The sequence below is a fragment of the Gracilinanus agilis genome, chromosome 4 (assembly GCF_016433145.1).
Source record: "Gracilinanus agilis isolate LMUSP501 chromosome 4, AgileGrace, whole genome shotgun sequence".
NCBI classification, from domain to species: Eukaryota; Metazoa; Chordata; class Mammalia; order Didelphimorphia; family Didelphidae; genus Gracilinanus; species Gracilinanus agilis.
Window position 1 is genome coordinate 475,339,889 of NC_058133.1, and position 21,591 is coordinate 475,361,479.

A 21,591-nucleotide genomic window follows, 5' to 3' on the forward strand; every position below is an offset into this window, starting at 1 on the left:
CGGGGGGGTGTCGATTTCTACCCCAGTAGGGGCACAGCGCAATGTCACCCCCAGGCCCCGCAAAGGGGGAAAAGGGGCGGGGGGCGGGGGAGGGGGGGGACGCTGACGCCCCAGCAGCAGGTCCGCGCGACTTCCCCCTACGGAGGCCGAGTTGGGGACATCCCCAGGCCCCAGCCCAGCCCCATCGCCCTCCCTTCTTGTCCCCACCCCCAAAGCCAATGGTAAGATGGGGGGAGGCGTGGCTACTGTTGGATTCTTTTGGGGGGGGGAATGCTATACGTTGCATCCTGGGAGTTGTAGTTCCATATCCCTCCTGTTTATCTACTCCTCCCTAGGGTGTGGTTTAGTCTTTTACGTCAGGTAGGGACAAAAGGAACTGAGTTGAACTTGGAACTGGGCTAGGAGCCAGCACTACCAAACTCCGCCTCGAACCCCCCCCACTTCTTTGACTCCTATTCCTAAACCCTCTTGGAGTTGCTGTTGCTATCTGTAGCAAAGGGTAGAGGGAATTCCCTCCTGGTGGGCTGTGGAAAGGCAGGGTGGGGGTGGGGGGTGACGCCTGAAAAAATTCTTAGGACTGGGGGTGGAGGACAGTAGGGGAGATGGGGACAAGCATTGTTCTAAGATGAATGGAAGGAAATGGGTTGGGGCTACAGCAGAAAAGATGAAATTTAAGAGCTCCAGTGAGAACTTGCTGTTTTATATGAGACCTGGAACCCAGGAAAGCGTCGAGAAGACCCCTCCATCTGTGAATAAGAGGAGGAAAGAGAGAAAGAGAAGAGGACGAGATGCTCTTTTGAAGGGACTGCATTCAAAGAAATGGTTCATTATGAGGAACGAGAAAGTTTTCAGAATTGTAGTATGCTGTCTTTTGGTTGACACGGAACAAAGAAATTCAATCCCCTTCCTTCCCCCACCCCCATCTTTTGTGTTACACTTCCTTTATTTAGTTTTTGAAGATGAATTTTTGTGATATCTTGTTCTTCAGACTGATTGATGGAAGAACAGAGAATTAGAAGCCTAGTTCAGATAGCCTGCACAATTACTTTGGGATGGAGCACTTAGCATAGTACTGATTAAAGGCACTTAAGGTTTTCTAGAGGGCTTCTCAGATGTTTAAAGGAACCTAGGAAGGAAGAGAAAATCAAGAGTGTCATTTTTCCTAAAATTCGTGTAAAGGACTATTGACAGTGATTAGAGAGTAGAGGCATGAAATGAAGACATAATTCCAGTCTGTACAGGGCAGGAAAACTTAAGGGGGTTGGTTGGAATTACTTCCGGAGAGAGTGGTCCAGTGTCTGCAGAGACACAGGCTAACCTGCTTTTTCCCCTCTTCTTCCAATCTATGAACAGGAACTTAGAACAGAAATAAGGTGAGGTAATTTTTAACTAGTGAGACAGTAAGGAAGTTACGATTGTGCCTAGAAACTTTAATGGGAAGTATTGTGGGAGCTAAATAGTGGAACCATTTTCACATGATGGGCAAATAAGGCAGAAGAGAGACTCAGTCTTCAATGTGGACCTCTTCCTCTCCCAGCCTCCCTCATCCCACTCTGCTCCAACTGCTTGTGAGAAGAGAAGAGCTTCACTGTTTTGGGGGGAGGAATTGAGGTTAGCCTTCAATGGCAGAGACTCCAAATTAATGATCAAATAAAGGAAAGGAAATATCCCCATTCTCTGCAACAGTGAGAGGAGAAGATAGGAAAAACCCATTTTGTGATGGACAAAAGCTTAATAATAGATGTTAGAGTAAGTGAAAGTAAGCCAGCAGAACAAGAAATGCATTTACCACTTTGACTATTATTGTATGTAGGGCTCCCCTTCTCTTGGTTCCTTAACAAAACCAAAAGCCATACTAGGCAACAAAACTTTAAATAGACTTGCAAGAGCTCTCATTTTTGTTTGCTTGCTTGCTTTTGACTCATCTGGTTCTGTTTTATTAAACGAGGAGGGCTGAATGTAATATTTTATTTTCTATTTTGATTTGATTTGTTTTTGCCAATGACTATTAAATTTATAATAAAAATAAATGTGTTAATGAACAAATAATGACATTAATTATTCAATGAATTATTCTTCATAAATGGAAGGACAGACTGGAGTGGAAGATGGAATGTTGACTTGAAGCCCAAAGATTTGGATTTGAATCCTGACTTAGACACTTAGCTCTATGACAATGGATAAGTCAATTAATAACTGAGAGATTTTCTTCCTTTCTAAAAAGGGGATAATGTTTTTTCTCCCAACCCTGAAAGGTTTTTGTTTTTTTTTTAAGTACATTGCAGGGAGCACAGCTGGGTAGCTCAGTGGAGCCAGGCCTAGAGAAGGGAGGTCCTAGATTCAAATCTGGCCTCAGACATTTCCCAGCTGTGTGACCCTGGGCAATTCACTTGACCACCATTTCCTACTCCTACCACTCTTCTGCCTAGGAGCCAATACACAGTATTGATTCCAAGACAGAAGGTAAGGGGTTAAAAAAAAAAGTACATTGCAAATCTTAAAGTACCATATAAATATGAGTAGTTATTAATTATAGTAGCTGTCATTTAATTGACAGATTTATGTAATTAATAAAATGACTAGTTAATTCTAAGTAAGGTATTATTCAGTTCCACTGAAGCAAAATGTAAAATATAGAGGCTGTGTGTAAATGAAATGCTAATGTTGGATGGGGTTGGGGGGGGTGGAGTCAGCAAATGTCTATAAGGCTTGTAAAGAGTTCAAGCTTCTGGGAAGGATATTATATCACATTAAAAGAATATCAAGGCTGAATATAACCTACTCCTTCCAAAAAAACCCCACAGCATTTTGGCATTCCATCAAAGAAGGTGACACAAACTTCAAGGAGTAGAGGGGCTGCATCATTTTTCAGATTTGTGCAACATTCTTGGAACATTTCCATAAATGGAACAAGCAAAAACAAAACAAAACTTTTTTTTTTTTTGGTGGCAGAGGATTCCTTGGAATAGCAATAAGAATTGCTGGATTCTAGGGAGACTTCTGATTTCTAGATATCACCAAAGTTTGCCTGCCCCAATTCTCTGATGTTGTGAGCATTATTATGTGCAAAAATGTGTGAATTTATATATTTTTTAAATGAATGTCTTTAGGTATATCTGTATGTGCATGTTTTGGCTAGGATTGATGAAACTTTTTAACAAATAGACTCTTGACAGCTAATACATTTTTGAAAATTAGAATTCTGCACCTATGACTGATTTACTCTAATTTGGATTGATATGATTTGGGAATTTGGACAGTGAATGCAGGGTGTGGAGAGAACTTTGGGTTAGTTCATTCTAGGAATGAGGGAGCTCAATCTACATGCTCCTTTGAAATCTAGGATCTTTATCCCCACCTTGCTTGGGCATTCCTATTGGAGCATTCAGTTAGTTTGTGATGGATCAAGGAACTAGTACCATGGCAAAGAAGAGTAGCTTCAGTTTTGATTCCTTCCTGCTTGAGGGGACTGATGGGGGGGGGGCAGGAGGGGAAGGAGGTGGAAATAGACTTAGGGATGTAATTTCCTCTTTTTTACTTCACTGTTCTGAGTCAGAAGCCAGAATGGATATTCTTCTTGTAGTCATAGCTTCTGTGCCGCTCCTTCTGGGTAAGACCATTCCTTTCTCTAGCCCTCTTCAGAATTCTAAGTCTACTAATTAGAGAACTAGGTGGGAAAGAAGACAAATGAAGACATAAGGTGGAAAAAAGAGTAAGCAACTCCAACCAGAGGAGCAACTCCAAATCTCATCACTAATTGGTGTTCTGGGTCCAGAATCTGGGAGGAGGGCATGAGAATGAAGAGGAGGTCAAGGAGAAAAAGAGAAGAATGGGCTGAGAAGGGTAGAAATGACAGGCTTAGGGAAATTCCAGAAAAGAAAATCACTGTTCTTTATTTCCAAGGAAGGCAAAGCAAGAAAAGACAGCTAAAACTACCAAGTAGGAGGAAACTCCATCTTATGACTGATGAAAACTAGGACCTGGGTGAGGTTAGCTGGGGTGAACTAACTCACTTGCTGGAGAGTAAAAGGGGCTTGGGACTCCTAGAGAGGACTAGCAGCCATCAGGGCATTGTTGAGAGAATAGCCATATTCTTCCCTTCTTTGTTCCTGAGTCAGTCAGGTGTGTCTCAATGTTTCCTTTCCTCTTCCTCCAGATTCCTATGTTATTAACTTGGCTAGCATCTGGAGATGAGGGTAAACAGAAAAGGACTTGGATCTGCAGACTGAGACATAGAAGATAGATCCGAAAGAAATCTTAGAGATCATCTATTTCAATTTCTTTATTTTATAATTGAGGAAATCAAGTCCCAAGAAGTTGTGACTTGTTTAAGGGCACATGGGTAGTTAGTGGCAGAGCCCAAGTCTCCTAATGCTCAGTCTCTAAACCTTCTTTGTCTCTCTGATTTGTGTGTGTGCCTCAAATAAACATCAGCTCTAGAAAGGAAATGTGACAGAGTAAATAAATACTAGACTTAAGAGTCAGGAAAAATTGGATTTCAATCTTACCTCTAATATTTATTAGTTCTGTGACCACAAGCAAGTAACTTAATCTTCTGGAGTCTCAGTTTTATCATCTATAAAATGGGGATAAAGCTTTGTGCCAGTGGCTGTATCTTAGCCAATGATATGTATCCAAGGTGCAATTATTACTAATTAAAATGGGTATAAAAATGCTTAGCACCTACTTCACAGGTTATTATTAAGCTCAATTGAGAATGTGTATACTATTGTTTGCATGTCTTAAAGATATAATATGTATATATATTTTAATAAACCATGTGTGTATATATATATATGTATATATATATTATTAGAACTTTTAAAATAGCCAGGATTCCAGGAGGACTTGGTTTGGATGGAAGATTTGGATTTTATTTTATCTTGGTCCCTTCCCAGACCATTTCTTCATCTTGATTCTTGGTAAATGAGAGAGACTTTGTGGGGCAAGGTGTTTTCTGTCCTGAGATCATTCAAATAATAATGATGATAATATTTGTATAGTGTTTTAAGATTTTCAAAGTGTTTTACAAATATTATTTCATTTTCTCTTCTAAACAACCCTAAGAGGGAGTTATTATTAATATTCCCATTTTACAGATGAGGAAACTAAGTTAGAGAGAAGTTAAGTGGTTTGTTCACATTTACATAGCAGATAAGTTTCTAAAATCAGATTTGAATTCAAGTTTTCTTTACTATAGGCAGCAAGGTGGTGGAGTGGACAGAGTGCCAGGCTTAGAGTCAGGAAGATACCTGTTCCTGAGTTCAAATCTGGCCTTAGCCAATTATTGTGTCAACCTTGGGAAAATCACTTAACCCTATTTGCCTCAGTTTCTCATCTGTCAAATGGGCTGGAAAAGGAAATAGCAAACTACTCCAGTATCTTTGCCAAGAAAATCCCAAAGAGTTGGACACAACTGAACAACTGAGTATCGACCTTACTCCAGGTGCAACACTCTATCCAATTGTAGCCAGGGCAGAGAGAATCAAAGGCTCCACCTCAGTGCTTACATCTCAACATCGACACTTGGATCTGGGGATGTTGACTATGAGGCTTGAGAGGACTGAAGAAAGAGACCTTGGGGAAGTCAAGGGGAGGGTGACTCTATTTTTTAATCCTACTGGGGGCAGAACAGGGAGAAGGGATTGCAACAGTCTTTTGACAAGTGGAACCTTAGGGAGGGAAGCAAAATGGGAATTTCATGAGCTGAGTATCATTTCCTGATGTTATCAAGTTCTCAGTGGATTGTGAGTATAATACCTCGTGAACCCTCACTTTTGCCTATTTTAGGACAAGAATATGAAGAAGAACCAGGATATGAAGAAATATATGAAGATTATCAGGTGGTCTATTATACAGTCACTCCATATTATGGTGAGCATACTTCCAAATAGAGAAGAGCATAATCTGGGCTAGAGTTTTGACTGTCTTCAATGCAGTGGCCAGGCCAAAGATGAGTCAGGTAGTTGACAGGTAATAACATTATCTCTTTTTCTTTCGGGAAGAACCTAACCCACCCACTTCCCATTCTCATTTCCAAATTCCAAAGCAGGATCTGACTTAAGTTTACTTAATAGCTCTTAGTTCACTGCTTAATAGTCTCTTAAACCCAGGATGCTTAACCTTTTGGGAGCTGTGACCTCATTATCATCCTCTTAAAGATATATGTAATATTTATTACACATCTACATCTACATGTATATATGAATTATACAGTTTTACCCAGAGTTTAGGGGAGAGCCAAAAACTTAGGCCTGAGCTGAGATGAGGCTGAGTAAGTACATTGGAGATGATTTTTTTTTTGGAGGTGAATGTTTAAATTAAAATATAGATGCAATTGTTTTGGGGGGGTTATTTTTGTTCATCTTCATGCTTTTAAAATTAAGATGACTGTGAATTATATTCAAAGTTTTTCAGTGTCTTTTTACACTACTCATGGGACATGACTAAGAACACTTGGAAAATTCCCATCTTAGCTCTTTTATCTCAGTCCCATGTTTTACTTCCCCTCTGTTCATTAGGTTGTAAACTCCTTGAAGTTGGGGATGATTTTGCCTTCTATGAATTCCAAGCACCAATAAATAATTGACCATCTTCTCTTTTCCTTAGATGAGGTAACAATCAACTTTACCCTTGACTACTCCCTATTTGAGGCAGAGGATAGAATGGTGAGTGACCCTTGGTCCTGGCAAATCTTTATGGAGGGATTTGAATGGAATATAGCTTTAAAAAATACCCCAAAGATATCTAGTTATTCTGTTAAAATAAAACTAGTTTGGTAGGCCTAAAATGAATTAGGATAAAGAGAAGCTGGGCAGTGAGCCAAAAAGGAATAGGGAACCTATGGGGAATTAATGAAGAGGAAGCTGAAATTCAATTAGTTTGCTACAAATACTATGAAAAAGGTTTAGTCTATTATCCAAAGGATCTAGGGGACACAGAGCATGTGTAAATGGTAGAGGACAGGCAATTTTGTATTCACTGAGGAGTTGGGCTTAGAGTGGTTTTGAACCTAAGTCTTGGGGGTTAAGTATTGAGATTATCTGTTGTGAAGGGGAGACTGTGGTAAGATGCTTTGCTATTGTGCACAAACCCATCTTTCAGTTTTCCCCTCAGAAGGAAAGCCAGGAGTGACTTCCCTTCAGCAAGCCAGTATGCACTTTTACTTGGAGACTATAAAATCTATGTATTTATAGTTAAAAGCTATAAATATAAGGATTAATAACAAGGAAAGCCCTAACACTACCAGAGAGCTAACTTTTCACCCACCTTCTACATCTGTCTCATGGCAGAGCCTTTGGTTCTTCCAGCTACACTAAAACTGTCTGGCACTTACTAAAAAAAAAAACCAAAAAAACAACCCAAAACACTATCTGACTATTATCTCACTAAAATCCTTATTCAATTAACTTAATTTGATAAAGATATCTCCAAGTACATATAGATTCAGTCAGCCAAGATGGCAGCTGCTAACTGACAATAAGGTAACCCTGGTATGGCCCAGAATCCAGGCAAACAGCCTTCTGTCTTTCTCTTTCTCCAAAACTGTTCTCCAGCAAAATAGATCTACCAGCTTCTTCCTTGCTTCAGAGGATACTAAAAAGAATCTTTGGAGAGGTTGTATGAATGGCTTAGATCGGATAAGTGGAGTTGTTAACCCTGTTTTACAATTATACTGATTGCAGAATAATAAGGAAGAGACTATAACTGAAGCTGGAGACGGGAAGGTTAACCTTGAGGAAGAACACCCAGACAATGGCATGCAGAAGACAACAGAAAAAGTGAGTAAGGAGTAAAGAGTAATTCTTATAGGAGTATTTACCTCTCCTGAGTAGATTACAGGCTATCTGGGCTTGGTACATGAAGACAGAGGAGGACTTGAGGATCAGTCTTGGGATATTGGAGGAAAGAAGGCCTCTTATCAGATAAGATATTTGTAAAGCACTTAGCACAGTGCTTGGCAGAGTATATATATACTCTTATATACACACTTAACCAATGGTAATTCTCTTCCCTCATCTATTCTGTATAGTACAGAGTACCTTGCTGACACTGATTTTCACCTGGTCAATAGTCCTTTTCTTCTAGATTTAAAGCCAATGTGGAAATGTAAGAGGACTTATTTCAATTCCATTTCAATTTAATTCGTATTTAAGGAGTGTGTAGTATGTGCTGAGCACTCTACTATGTGTTGTGGGAATATAGTAGACTATGCTATCTGTTTTTTCTACTTTAGGAGTTTATAGTCTTAGTAGAGAGACAAAAGTTGTACCTGAAATATTAGAGAATAAAAGAATGTATATAATTAGATGCCAAATTAACATAATCAAATTTCAAGCTGCGCGATAAAGATAATAACTGTCATGAATGGAAGGAGAGAGCTCACAATTGGCTAAAGGATTTAATGGAGAGAATGAGACTATAAAAATGTTAGGATTTTAGGGGGCAGCTGGGTAGCTCAGTGGATTGAGAGCCAGGTCTAGAGATGGGAGGTCCTGGGTTCAAATGTGACCTCAGACCCTTCCCAGCTGTGTGACCCTAGGCAAGTCACTTGACTCCCGTTGCCTACCCTTACCACTCTTCTGCCTTGGAGCCAATACACAGTATTGACTCCAAGACGGAAAGTTAGGGTTTAAAAAATCTTTTTAATTAAAAAAATTTGTTAGGATTTTAATAAGTGGAAGGTAGTGGAAAGGATATTCCAAGCAAAGGTGAGGAGATGAACATGAGTGTGGGATATTAAAGGTGGTACATAACATGGGATAGATAAAATTAAGTTCTCCATATCTGGAGTTTCAGTGATCCCCACAAAGGACTGAAGGTCCACCTAGTTCTCCAAAGTCAGGTCTTTCTACTTTCACTTTCATTTTTTTCTACTTCCACTTTTCTTTAGGGTTTTTTGTTGGGGTGGGAGGCTGCAAAGCACCAAGCCAAGAAGTAGGGGCAGAAGCAGAGAGAGAGCACTCATCTTTGGGGTCAATAGCTGGTCACTTATATCCTTGGTTTCAGCCATCCATGGTAGGCTTTGGAATGTATCTCCCTGGGGATACTGGGGTCCTACTGCAATCTGTTATCAAGACAAGTGGATTTTACTTTCATAACCTTACTTGCATATGTCTTCCTCTCTCCTTCAACATCATTCCTCTGATGTCCTCATGCCTGGACTATTGCAACAGCCTGATGATTGGTTGGCCTGTCATAAGTCTCTTATCACTCCAGTCCTTCCTCCACTTGGTTGTCAAAGTGATTTTCCTAAAGTATGGGTCTGAATGTGTTATCTAGCACAATGTGTCACATAGATTTGAGTAAATCACTCAGTAAACTCCAGTGGTTCCCTATCATCTCCAGGATCAATTGTAAAATCCTCTGGTATTCAAAATTCTTTATTATCTAGCCCTTCCTCATCCCCCTACCTTCAATACAGAAACACTGGTCTCTATTACTTCGAGAAGTCACTCCATCTCTGGACTCCATGCCTTTTCCCTGGCTGCCCCCATTATGGAATGCTCTCCCTGCTCTCTCTGCCCCCTGGTTTCACTGATTTCTTTCAAATCCTAACTAAATCCTACCTTTTGTAAGAAGCCTTTCCCAATCCCTCTTAATTCTACCCCCTTCCTTCTGTTGATAATTTTCTATATGTCCTGTATATACCTTGTTTGAACAGAGTTGTTTGTATGTTGTCTCCTGCATTAGATTATGAGCTCCACAAAGACAGGGATTTTCTTGTCTTTCCTTGTGTCCCCAATGTTTAGCACAATGTTTTGAACATAGTAGGGACTTAACATATTTACTGACTGAGAGAATGGATAAGGTTAGGATTAAAGTGGTGGCAGTAGGAATGGAGAAGGGATAAATTCAAGAGAGGATTCAAGTAAAAAAATGAAAGGACTTGGAGATATAGTTTTATAGGGGTGGAATGAGGTAGTGGAGAGAGAGATGAAGATGACTTGCACATTTTGATCCTGGAGGATAAGAAAACCCACCAAATCGGGGCAGCTGTGTGGCTCAGTGGATTGAGAGCCAGGCCCAGAGACTGGAGGTCCTGGGTTCAAATGTGACCTCAGATACTTCCTAGCTGTGTGACCCAGGGCAAGTTCCTTAACCCCCATTGCCTAGCCCTTACTGATTTTCTGCAGAGTTTAAAAAAAAAAAATCCATTCGGGAGGTGGAGCCAGATATGGCTTGAGAGCCATATGTTACCGACCCCTGCTTTAGATGTTTAGAGGGAGTTATAGAAGCTAAGAAATGGCATGCCAATCTTTTAGAAAGTAAGTAGTAGAGCCAGGAGTTAAACTGAGGCCTTCTGTGTTCCAGACCAGTACTCTGTCCACTACACCAAAGGAAAGATTATATACAAAGAACTGGGACCAAAAAGGAAAAGAAGATGGCCACAAAGAAAGAGAAGGATCTACTAAAGAGGTAGGAGAACTAAGAAAATAATGTATCCCACAAGAAAAGGGGGAAGGGACAGAATTTGAAGTAGAGACATGTTCAGTGGTATCAAATGCCACAGAAAGATTGAGATTAAGAACAGAGAAGACTGTAGGATTTGACTGAAATTTGACTGAAAGGAAGTCATCAGTGATTGGAGTGGTTTTAGTAGTGTAGTGGAATAGGAATAGGAAGGAATAGGTTGTGAAGTAATATAGATAGTATACATCTTTTGAGATGCTCTTTTGAGAAATATGATGGTAAAAGGAAAGAGAAAAGAGAAGAGGGACAACGTCTGGAAGGGACCACAGGCTAAAGCAAGAGGAAATCTGTGGGGGCAGCTAGGTGGGACAGTGTATAGATAGAGCACCAGACCTGGAGCAGGGAGGGCATAGGTTCAAATTTGGCCTCAGATACTTCCTAGCTGTATGACTCTGGGTAAGTCAGTTAACCCTGTTTGCTTAGCTCTTGACTTTCTGTCTTAGAGTTGTTACTAAGATGGAAAGTAAGGGTTTAAAAAAAGAGAGAGAAAAATCTGTGTATATTTGAAAGTAGAAGGGGAGGAACTAGTAGAGAGAAAAAGATGTAGAAGTGAGATTTCTGAGAAATGGGAAGAGGGTGCTATGTATGGCATATGCAGATTTATTTTAGAGAGGATAAAGGATACATTTCCCTCTGTATCCAGAAAAAAGGAGAGGGTAACTATAGAGAATAGGGTGTATTGAGGTACCTTTTCTCCCAAGGGTGGTCATCCTTCAAGCCCATGCTTCTGCCAGTAGCCAAGTAGGGTAGAGTGTGAAGCAATTATATGGGCATCCCTTCTACATCTAGACTTTTCCTGCTGAGGTTTTGATACATCTTAGGTCAGCTTAAGAAAATAAATGGGAATTTTTGGGGAGTTTTGCAGAAGCCACAGACAACATAGAGGCCAGCAGATGACACAGAAAAAGTTTAGAAACTCAGAAAATGCATACTTAAGCCAAAATTTACAATAAGTTACTGTATCTCATAACAGAAAAAGAAAAAAATTCAAACTTCTCTAGTATGAAGGGAGGGCCAAAAATTTTTATTAGTATTTTCTAGATCACAGGGTACCAAGAGAGTCTCTAATCCCAGAGGTTAGGGATAACCATATGTCTGTGTTTTAGGAGTCTTCAGTTCTGAATGTTGCTGTGCCCACTCTGCAGCATCATCTTCCACTCCTTCTGCCCTGGGTTCTGCTGAGGTGGATATTGCTACTTTAGAAGGTGAGATGTCAACCACTTGCTTGGGAGAAAATAGGGTAAATTAAAATAGCTCTTCCAGGATTCTCAGCATAATATTTCCAGGGAGGGGGTGATAATATGTATTGGGGCCTGGTGTGGGGCTGTGAGGGCTTGGGGAACACACAGGAGAAGCAGTGGACTGGCAACAGGAGAGACTGATATTAGATAACTGGAAAAATGTATTGGTAGGACAGTCCTGAAAGAGTCAAGAAATGAAAGGATTTCCTGATCCTGAAGATGTAGGAAGCTGGACGAAACTTCTTTAGTACCCTTTGCCAGGTTGGAGAGTTAGAGCCAGTTTCTAGTTGGTTCAGGCCCAGGCACGGCAGTTGAGTTGTAAAAAGGATTCCCTGTTGGCAAAGTAGGGTCGAGGGAGGTAGGAAAAGGAAAAGAAAAATATTACAGAAGAGGACCTTGCAGCCAGAAAGTTAGAACTGAAATTCTGGAGAGAGTTAGAATGAAAGTTTAAACTTCTTGGGAGAGAAAGTCATGGAAAGGAAGAGTTGAGGAGGAAGGGCAAGACATCTTCTCTGCCGATCTCCTTACAGGAGAAATTCTATCTCAGAGGATGAAGTGTAGTCTGGAGTAAAGGAAGGGTGCCTTACTTTATCTTCACAAGACCAGGGTTCAAATTTCCCCTTTGATACTACTGTGTAACATGAGCAGAGCAAGCCACTTCAACTCTCTAGGCCTTAGTTTTTTCACCTGTAAAATGAGGAGGTTGAACTAGAATTCTTAAGAACTTCTGGCCATATATTTTCCTTTTTTCCTTTCCAGGAGAAAGAATACTACTATGACTTCTTTGGGAAGGGGGTCTGGAGTACAGAAATTGGAAGAGGAAATAAATAATTGAATCACAAACATCATCTGACTGTCCTTCCATATGATCTTCCCTTGAGGAATCATTAGCAAGAAGAGACTTTTGCTTCTTGGGATTTTGGGGTGGCTCTTGGGAAGAGTGGGAAAATGAACTGTGATTTTCTGCATCCCCTTCCCTTTGGAATGGAACACAATGTGGGTTGTCTGTCTGTTACAATCTCTTTTCCTTCCAATATTTTGAAGTTTTTATTTTACACAGATCTGTAACTAGGGAAGGCCATTGTAGCATTGTATGCAGGAACTGAAATTTAGAGGGACACTCATAGCACTTTTAATCCAGCAGTAGAGAGTTTTAGCATCTACTTAGCAAGAATATTTAGCTACTAGTGGATAACTTCTTCCCCATTTACTGCACCCAAAGTGAGCTCTTCCCATCCCTATTCCCTATGCTACTCACTATCCTCAAATGAATTGAGAGCACATTTCTTTCAACTTGTTTAACTGCAAAGTGACATGTTACAACTCTGGATATAGAGGGTAACTTTTACCTTCCCTTTGCATACAATTTAGTTTACTTCACCTGAGGTTGGAAGGTTTGTGTGCCTGGGTTGGGGGAATATGGCTTTAAAAAAAAATTCTGTTTTCCCATAAGGACCTCCTCCCTGCTCCCCCCCAATTGTCTTTTTAAAATATAATTTAGAAGTCGCTTAATTGTCGACATAACAAAGGGCCTTACTGGCTCTCCTGGCCAATAATTTTTTATTTAACCTTATTTACACTAAGGAGAACTGTACTTCCCCCTTGTGGCTACTTCAGAGACTGTCACCTCACTCTTGAGTTTTCCAACTCTCACCACACCCGTGAGAATATAGTTCATATAATTTATAATAATTTTTTAGAGTTCATATAAATATAATTTGAACTCTATAAGAATATAGAATTCATATAAGGACTTTAGGGGTCATCCTGCTTCTTAGTTCTCCTAATGAACAGCTGAAGCCAAGATAGATTAAAGAACTTGCCCAGGGTCGCACCACTACTGGGTGTCTGAGGCAGGATAAGAACCCAGCTCCTTTGGAATTCGAGTCCGGCTCTCTAAGCACTCTTGGAGAATGGGGAGATGCTGAGAGACTACTTTTAACTTCTCGGCTGAGTGTAGCTCCGCATAGTAAGACGGGCCATCCCGCCTCGAGAGCCTCTCTAAACCCGCATCCAAAAGTCAGTTCGGGAAGGAAAAGGTTGATCCCTGCCCCGGTCTGTACCCCCCCCCCCCCCCCGAGTCCAAGAGAAATCATCCAGCCTGGGGGTAAGGGGAGGTGTCTAGTTCAGGTAATGGGCAGAGCAGTACAGGGAGGAGCGCGAGTGGCCTCGCGGGGTTGTGACAAGGGTCCGAAGTGGAGCCGGCGAGGAGTCAACAGTGTGGGTAACGTGTGGCTCTCTCGGGTTATGTAAGGAAAGCGCTGTAACTACCTCCCGTCCGGGGCCGGCTTGTCTGCCTGCGAGGGAAGAGAACTCGGTGTTCCCATCGCTAGTCCCCGCCCTGCCCGGAGACACTCAGCTCGGCTGGGGGAGGGGGAAGGGGAGTGTAAAATGGAGACGCGGGGAGTCACGAGTCCCAGGCCAGAGAGTGTGACTATATACGCCCAGACACATGGTGTCCCACACTGCCGGCCGGTCCCACACGTTGCAAACACCGGGTTGTCTCGACTCCACGTGCCCGGTTCGTGAGCCTGAGGGGGGGGGGGGGACAATTTCGGGGGCGGAGCCTGGAACTCCAGGAGCAACACCTTGGATACGGAATACCCCTCTCTCACCCAGCCACCGCGTCCCTGGAGCTCCGAACCGCCCTCCTTCCGCCCCTAACCATGAGTATGCTCTTTTTCTCCAGGACCAGCAAACTCGAGACTCTCGGGCCCAGCCCCTTCACCTCCCCACCCAGGTCTAGCCAGTCTAACTCCTGCCCTCCTTTTTGGTCTTTCCTTCTTCCCCCACCCCTTTCGGCCACCGGGTCCCCTTTCTAAGCCGCATGTAGGGGCGGAGCACGGTATTAGTCTCTCCAGGCCAATTGGCGTTGGGCCGTCCCTCCATTGGCCGAGCCCCTGTGCGCTTAGCCAATGAAGAGGGGATGTCGTCATGGGCCGGAGAACAGAGGTCACGTGTTCCCGGCTCTCCAGCCAATGGGAGGGTAGCGATCGGGTGCGCAGGGGGAGGCACGTGCGGAGCCGCACGTGTCTGGATGGGGGTAGGGGCGGGACCTGGCTAAGGGGAGGCGGAGGAGGGAACTGTGGACCAGGTGCGCTAGTGAGAGCCTTGGACTGAACGAGGAGGAGGTAAGTGAGTCTTGGGCCCCGGGGACGAGTCGCCGTGGGGTGACCTCGGAGAGAATGGGTCTTGAGAAACGGGGAATGCGATAATGACCCTGGGTGGGAATGCGTTAGGAGGCTGGGACAGACTGGAGCAGGTCGGAGATCGGGATCCTGGTTTGGGGAGAGCTTGACAAGGGGCGGCGGCTGACCTCACCCTTCCTTGTGCTTTGGAGGGGCTGCGGGGAGGTGGGAGTGGCAGCTCTGGGCGTATGTCCCCGGATCCCCGCCGCTTCCGCTTGCCCTACACCTGGCCCCCACCCACAGAGGCTGGCGCAAGCTTGACCAAGAGTTAGAGGAGGGTGAGAGCGACAGCCCCAGTAGATGTAGGACGGCAGCTAGTGGGAGGACAGATGTCGTGGTGGATGTGATCAAAAATTTTCCTTTCGTTTTTGGAAAAAAGGCTCGAGCAGCTCCCATCATTCTGGAGGCGGCTTCTTAGGGGAAGCTTTTGAGTCAATTCCAGCCCCTTCAAGCACAGATGACGGGTGACTTTTCTGTCGCCTCAAAGATCATTTTGAGTTTGGGGCACCAGTATCCTAGGTCCGCTTTGCCCACCCTGTAGCCACTATACCAGTTCCCCGAACCTGAGGCACAAACTCTTGCTTTGTTCTTAAGTTGCAGGTTCAGATGTACTACAGCATCTGTTCGTAATTCAGCACTTCGTTCATCTCCAGCTCCCCTGGAACCATGGATTCTCCATCTAGCATTTCCTTCTATTCCTCTTCCTCCCTCTCTTCTTCCTCTTCCCCCTCCGGGGTAGACAGTGCCCTCAGTGACTTTGGCTTTCCCTCTGATAGTGAGGGAGAGAGCAGGGGGCTTCATGGGCCCAGGTCAGAGGCTGGTTGGCAGAGAGGAAGTCACCGGCTAGCCCCTCTTCGATGTTGCCGGCGTCCCTCGAGTTCCACTGGTCCTCAGGCTGCTTCTTGCCTAGAAGGACCTGACTTGGCTTCTCCCATGCCTGTGTTGGGAATGAAAAGATCAAGAGACAATGAGGAGGAGACCTGTCATAACATCCAAAACCCTAGGACGGAGGGAGATCGGCTATTTGCTCAGAAGGTAAGAAAGAAGGAAGGGGACAAACTATGTTCTGGAGTGTTTATTGATTCCAATTGGGTTGTTACTGACCCTCTTAGGGGAGGTCATAGCCCTTGGATTTAAAAGAAGAATTTGTATTGTGGTAGATAAACTTTCAGTTTGCTTATAGTCTCTGAATCTTTTTTTATATAGTGTAAAGAGCTCCAAGGATTCATTCGCCCCCTCACAGACCTGTTGAATGGGCTGAAGATGGGCCGCTATGAGAGAGGTAGTTGTCTTTGTCCATCTGTTCCCCTGTGTTACTCATTCGGGCTGTATCCATATCTTTGCCAGAATGGAAATAAGCTGCTTTGGCTTCTTCCTTTTTGTCCCTGGAATAGTTGTAACACCTGAAAGTAACCCTATCCCAATCTATCCTTAAGTACTAGAGCTTCACCCAGCTAAAAGCCTGGATGCTTGAGTTTCTTACTCCTCTAAAAGCTTTGTTGTGGAAAAGAAATGCCCCCTTTTTTTCCTTTTCTCCCAACAAGCCAGAAATGTATTCTCTTCTTTCTTCTCTAGCCTAGAGTCTTTCAACCCTTAGTATCTCTTTCCCTCTCTCATTTACATTTAGGATTAAGCAGTTTTCAACAAAGTGTGGCAATGGACAGGATTCAGCGGATAGTAGGGGTTCTACAGAAGCCTGAGATGGGGTAAGTTGCCCTGCTTTATCTGACTCAAAGTATGAGGTCTCCTTAATCTTGTTTTCTTTTTCCTTCTAATTCTAAAATCTCCAACTGTTCTACCCCTCCCCCCCTTTTTTTTCTTTTTTTTTTTGCAGTGAGCGTTATCTAGGGACCTTGCTACAAGTAGAGGGTATGTTGAAGACCTGGTTCCCTCATGTTGCCTCTCAGAGGGCAACTCCAGGGGATGGGAAACACAGGCTTCTCTCCAAGGTGAGAACTTAAAAGCTATGAGATAGGGTAGAAGGACTGTATGTAGAGTGGGATTATATCTTCCTTTATCACTGAACCCTTCCTTCTGGATGGGAGCATCTCCAGGAAGGGAGCTGCTTCTTTGTCTCCTTAAGCTTGCTTTATATCTGTCACTGGGATTTTTTCCAATGTCTAATCTCCTTTTAACTATAACTGCTGAGCTTGTCTCTTGAATAGATAGTAGGTAGAAAGGGTCTTTTCCCTGGCTGGGTCTCTAGGCAAGCCAATAAGACATATTTTTTTCTCCTCCAATCTGACTTTAATTTAGAACAGATTAAGGTGGATTTTTGGGGGGTTTTATAAGGGGATTTACTACAGGATTCCTTTAAATAATATAATCTCATAGACTTAGTTTGCAAAATTTTGGTTTATCACATTGTCCGACCTTGGACAAATCATCTTGATGTCTTTGGGTCTCACTTCCCTCATCCGTAAAATGAGGGGCTAGAACTAGGTAACCTCTAAAGTTCTTTGTCTGAATCTACAATCCTGCAACTTCTCAAAACAATTATATGGGCAAGATATACCTTTTTTGTACATTGAGAACTGGAAAAGTGCTTATAGAATGTGGAGTAAAAGATTGCAATTGAGGGGGTAGTTAGGGAAGCTGTGTTGCCTTTGAGAGGGTTTGGGGCCCTGGCCTTAGGGTCACCTGTTGCCTCTTTGCATCTCCAGAGAAAAAGCAGCTCTTTATGGTTTCGTCACTTACCACTTTCTCTTCAATCTTTTTTCTGATTCCCAGTATTTGGCCAGCAGCCAGGCCTACCCAACTGGTCCCTCAGCTGATCTTGCCAGAAAGGAGATGAACCAGATTCAGCTAAGACATCTAGATCAAGGAAAAGAGAAGTTGCATTCTCAAGAACAAGAGTTGCCCCAACTCCTCCCAGAATGGCCAGCCATGAACTTGACATGGATCCATACAACCCCCATTTGCAATCCACCTCTCAGTTCCCTTGGCTCAGCTGCCTTCAGCCATGGTCTTTTGGGTCCTGGGGCCAGCTTTGGATTTATCCTCTTCCTTCAGCATGGAGCACAATCTTTTGCACGTTCAGCACCCCCCACTCCCGTCCCCTATTCTGCAGTGTCTTCTGTTGTCTGCGATGGTCCAAAGAACATCCCTGAAGAAGAGCCTCATTGCTACAGTTTACCAGTTTCTCTGGCATCTACCCCACTGACCTCAGAGTGGAGCCATTCCCTGTCTTCACCCTGTTTACCCACTGTGGCCAGAGAGAAGACAACCAGAATGGATGAAAAACAAGCTCTTCATTTTTGCTGACATCCTGTTCTCCCTGTCCCAACTACAGGACTCTCTGCTCTGGTTCTGTTTTGTGTGTGTGTATGTGTATGTGTGTGTGTTTTGTTCTGTTTTTTTAACTTTTTGAAGTGTGTATATTTGTGCTGAGGGGATAGAAACCCTCTCTGATTAAAGTAATTTTACACCTAAATTATTTTTTGATTGAGAAGGCGGTATAATTCTTTGCTATCTAGTACAAAGGTCTCTTACTGATCCTCACACCCCTCATTTCCTACAGTCTTTTATTCTTAACTGGAAAGTAGAAGCATAGGGGCTGTTTAGGTGGAGCTAAAATGAAATGTGCTTCTTCCTGTATTGCCATTACCTTCAGAGGCATCTTCTTGGGACAACTCTCAGCTCAATTCTGTGTTTCATAGTTTAGTTCTTTTCTAGTTAAGTCCCAGGCTATCAAATTCATTTTTGTTATTTCTCCACTGACCCAGATCAACAGCTGCTTCTACTGTGGGTTGGTCATTTACATTTGCAGGCTGTTGATGCTTTGGGGTGTGTGTGTATTGAGGAAGAGCATCTCATGTAATTGTTGCCAAGGTAAGGACATAAGAGCTTAGAACATCTGAAGTTGACTGCCAATTTCTAGAGAGGGAGGGCCTTGAAATTTCTCGGGCTGGGATTCCCTCAGGCATGAATTTTAGTAGTATAGGAAAAGGGAAAAGCTCCCTATTTTGTTGTTCAGCTATGCCCAACTCTTCTTGACCTCGTGGACACCAATGCTGCCTGTGGGGTTTTTTGGGCAAAGATACTGGAGTAGTTTACTGTTTATTTCTGCCATGGACTAAAGCAAATAGGTTAAGTGACTTGCCTAGGGTCATACAGTATCTGAGGTTGGATTCGAATTCAAGTCTTCCTGACTCCAAGCCTATGGCTCTATCCACTGAACCACCCAGCTATCCTTCCCTCTAACTTAGAAGTAGATATGTAGTTAGAAGCAATTATACACTTCTCACCCTGAGTCTTTAGTATGTCAGGCATCATTTCTGTCCCTTAATAGTTATTCAAAGTGTCTAGAATAAACACAGAAATCTTTAATTTCCTTCTCCCTTCTCTTCTAGCCTCTAATATAGATGACTTTGGCAACTGTTTTATTGAAAATCAAGAACAGAATCAATATGCCACATCCTCTCTGAGAATGGTTACTCTTCCCCATCCTCTCCAACTTGGGGTACCTTGGTCCATTCAGTTATTCTCTTAGCTACTTCCTTGGATTTTGTTTTTCTTTTGACTTTTATTGACATCATTGCCTGAACTGATGGGCTCAGGCATTGCTTATCTTGGAAGGCAAGAGGAATCTTAAAGGATGGAAAGTCACCCTTTCAGGCAGGCAATGATCTCATAGACTCTTGAGTTAATCAAACCTTCTCCTTCAATAACTTTTTTTTTTTTAATCCTTACCTTCCGTCTTGGAGTCAGTACTGTGTATTGGCTCCAAGGCAGAAGAGAGGTAAGGGCTAGGCAATGGGGGTCAAGTGATTTGCCTAGGGTCACACAGCTGGGAAGTGGCTGAGGCCAGATTTGAACCCAGGATCTCCCATGTCTAGACCTGGCTCTCAATCCACTGAGCTATCCAGCTGCCCCCTCTCTATAGTTTTTCATTTTTATTGACCATTCCTTTTAATTCAGCTTTATTTACTGAACATTTAACTTCTTAGGTATCTGTAAGGGGGTGATGGTTTGATTCTTCTCAGCTCTCTGGTAGATCATTCTTGTTTTCCTGTCATGATTCCACTCCCTTCTTCCAAAATTGGAGATGTCCCAAGGCTCAGTCTTTAATTGCTTTTTTTCTAGACTCTCAGATATCTACTTTTTTACTCTTACCTCTACACAAATGTCTCAGATCTTTAACCTTTTTTCTCAATTCCAACTCCACATTTCTAACTGCTGAATATCTCCACATGGAAATCTACCCTTCCCCTGAAAACTCATAGAAAAGTACAATATTTTAAAATTGGGAGGGACCTTTGAGTTCATCTTCAGCATTTTATAGGTAATGGAACTGAAGCCCAAAGAAATTACTTGTCCAAGTCACAAGGTGAAAACAAACTTAATCTTTGACTTCAAGTCTATAGAAACTTTTCTATTGTATGTTATTGTTCATAACTCCCATATTGCACTCAGCACATGCTACCTTTTATCTTTTTATGTACTAGATTTGCCTTTGTGCCTTTAGTAGCATAATACCTTCTAGAGCAAAAGTTCCCTAAGTGTTATTGTTGATTTCCTGGTCTGAAAACTTGGTTGGGACCCCTTTGTGTGTGGGACCTGGTTTTCTTTGGAGATGAATTCAAAATTTGTGTAAGTTCTCTTGAGCATATTTGTTGATGGTTGGTATTTTCCTGAGTATACCCAATTTTTCCAGCTTAACTCACCTGAATTGTGACTTTGCTCCAGGTTTTGGTAACTTCTGGAATTTGAAAGGTTTTCTTCTTCCCGTTCTGATATGTTTTAGCCAGGCTTATGAGTGTTGTATTCATGGTTCACTGGCTAACCTGCTGCAAAGGGCTGGAGTGATCTGATCCCTGCAAGTTTCTGCTCCTGAGTACTAGTTTGAGGGCCTAAGTAACACAACTGAAGGCTAGGAATCTTTGGCTAGATCCTATTCTGAACTCCCCTCTCTCTGTCCTTCAGTACATGGCTTCAAGCTCTAGGATTCCTTGACTTGCTCCGAGAGATGGAAGGCTTTTGTGAGATGAGCACCTAGACAGAGATTTTCTTGTATTGACCTTTCTCAATATCCACAAGCTTCTGGCTGTTTTTTTTTTTTTTTTTTTTTTTTGGGTAGACCTGAGCTGACAAAAACAAAACAAAACAAACCTAGTTTTTGTTTTGATTTTTAGAAAAAAATGTGATTTTGTCTTGATGCTATCTTATCTAGTTTAATTCTTGCTGTAGTAATGGGAGAACTTGGCCTTTTTACTTCCACACACTACCATCTTGAGAGACTCCTGCTATATTTGTCTACATCTGTGCAGAGTACATCTCTGCTCTGATATGTGCATTGAGCTTATGCCTTGGAGGAAACAATAGTTCTTGTAAGTGATTGCTTTAGGGAAGAACCTTTGTCATTTTAACCTCCCTTTCTGGCATTGGCCTAGGAGGTCCCTAAGTGACCTAATAACCCTTTAGTAGTAGTGGTGAATTTTGAATGCAACAGAGGAAATGCTTTCTCTTGGGGAGAAAAGGGTTGGAAGAGAAGCGACCTGAAGATTGTCTAAGAACTAAAAGCTCAGATGGAGGGGAAAAGGAAAGCAACTGTCAGAACTGATCATTTGGTTCAAAATATCCCCCGTTTTGGGAAAAGTGCCGAGAACAGGCTTATCGTAGGCACATTACACTTAAGTATTTGGATTGGGGCTTGTTTCTTTGTCCTTGTAACCTGGCACACTAAGTAA

At 42.6% G+C, this 21,591-nt stretch overlaps 2 protein-coding genes across 4 annotated transcripts; both read left to right on the plus strand.

Moving 5' to 3' along the window:
* Window positions 1-3,557: 3,557 nt before the first annotated feature.
* Window positions 3,558-12,557, plus strand: C4H1orf54 (chromosome 4 C1orf54 homolog). Of its 3 annotated transcripts, none has more exons than XM_044676104.1 (7): window positions 3,558-3,610; window positions 5,791-5,874; window positions 6,610-6,668; window positions 7,686-7,781; window positions 10,315-10,419; window positions 11,580-11,678; window positions 12,474-12,557. In XM_044676104.1, exons 1-6 carry the CDS (start codon window positions 3,565-3,567, stop codon window positions 11,673-11,675), a joined length of 486 nt encoding a protein of 161 aa, XP_044532039.1. In that variant the 5' UTR covers window positions 3,558-3,564; the 3' UTR covers window positions 11,676-11,678; window positions 12,474-12,557. The 3 variants fall into 3 exon arrangements, 1 of the variants encoding a protein (XP_044532039.1); XR_006506142.1 differs by lacking the exon at window positions 3,558-3,610 and adding an exon at window positions 3,664-3,712; XR_006506143.1 differs by lacking the exons at window positions 3,558-3,610; window positions 5,791-5,874 and adding an exon at window positions 5,917-5,973.
* Window positions 12,558-14,797: 2,240 nt separating this feature from the next.
* CIART (circadian associated repressor of transcription) lies at window positions 14,798-18,335 on the plus strand. The gene is made up of 6 exons (XM_044676106.1): window positions 14,798-14,845; window positions 15,497-15,937; window positions 16,109-16,184; window positions 16,530-16,608; window positions 16,737-16,851; window positions 17,633-18,335. Exons 2-6 carry the CDS (start codon window positions 15,569-15,571, stop codon window positions 18,164-18,166), a joined length of 1,173 nt encoding a protein of 390 aa, XP_044532041.1. The 5' UTR covers window positions 14,798-14,845; window positions 15,497-15,568; the 3' UTR covers window positions 18,167-18,335.
* Window positions 18,336-21,591: the final 3,256 nt, after the last annotated feature.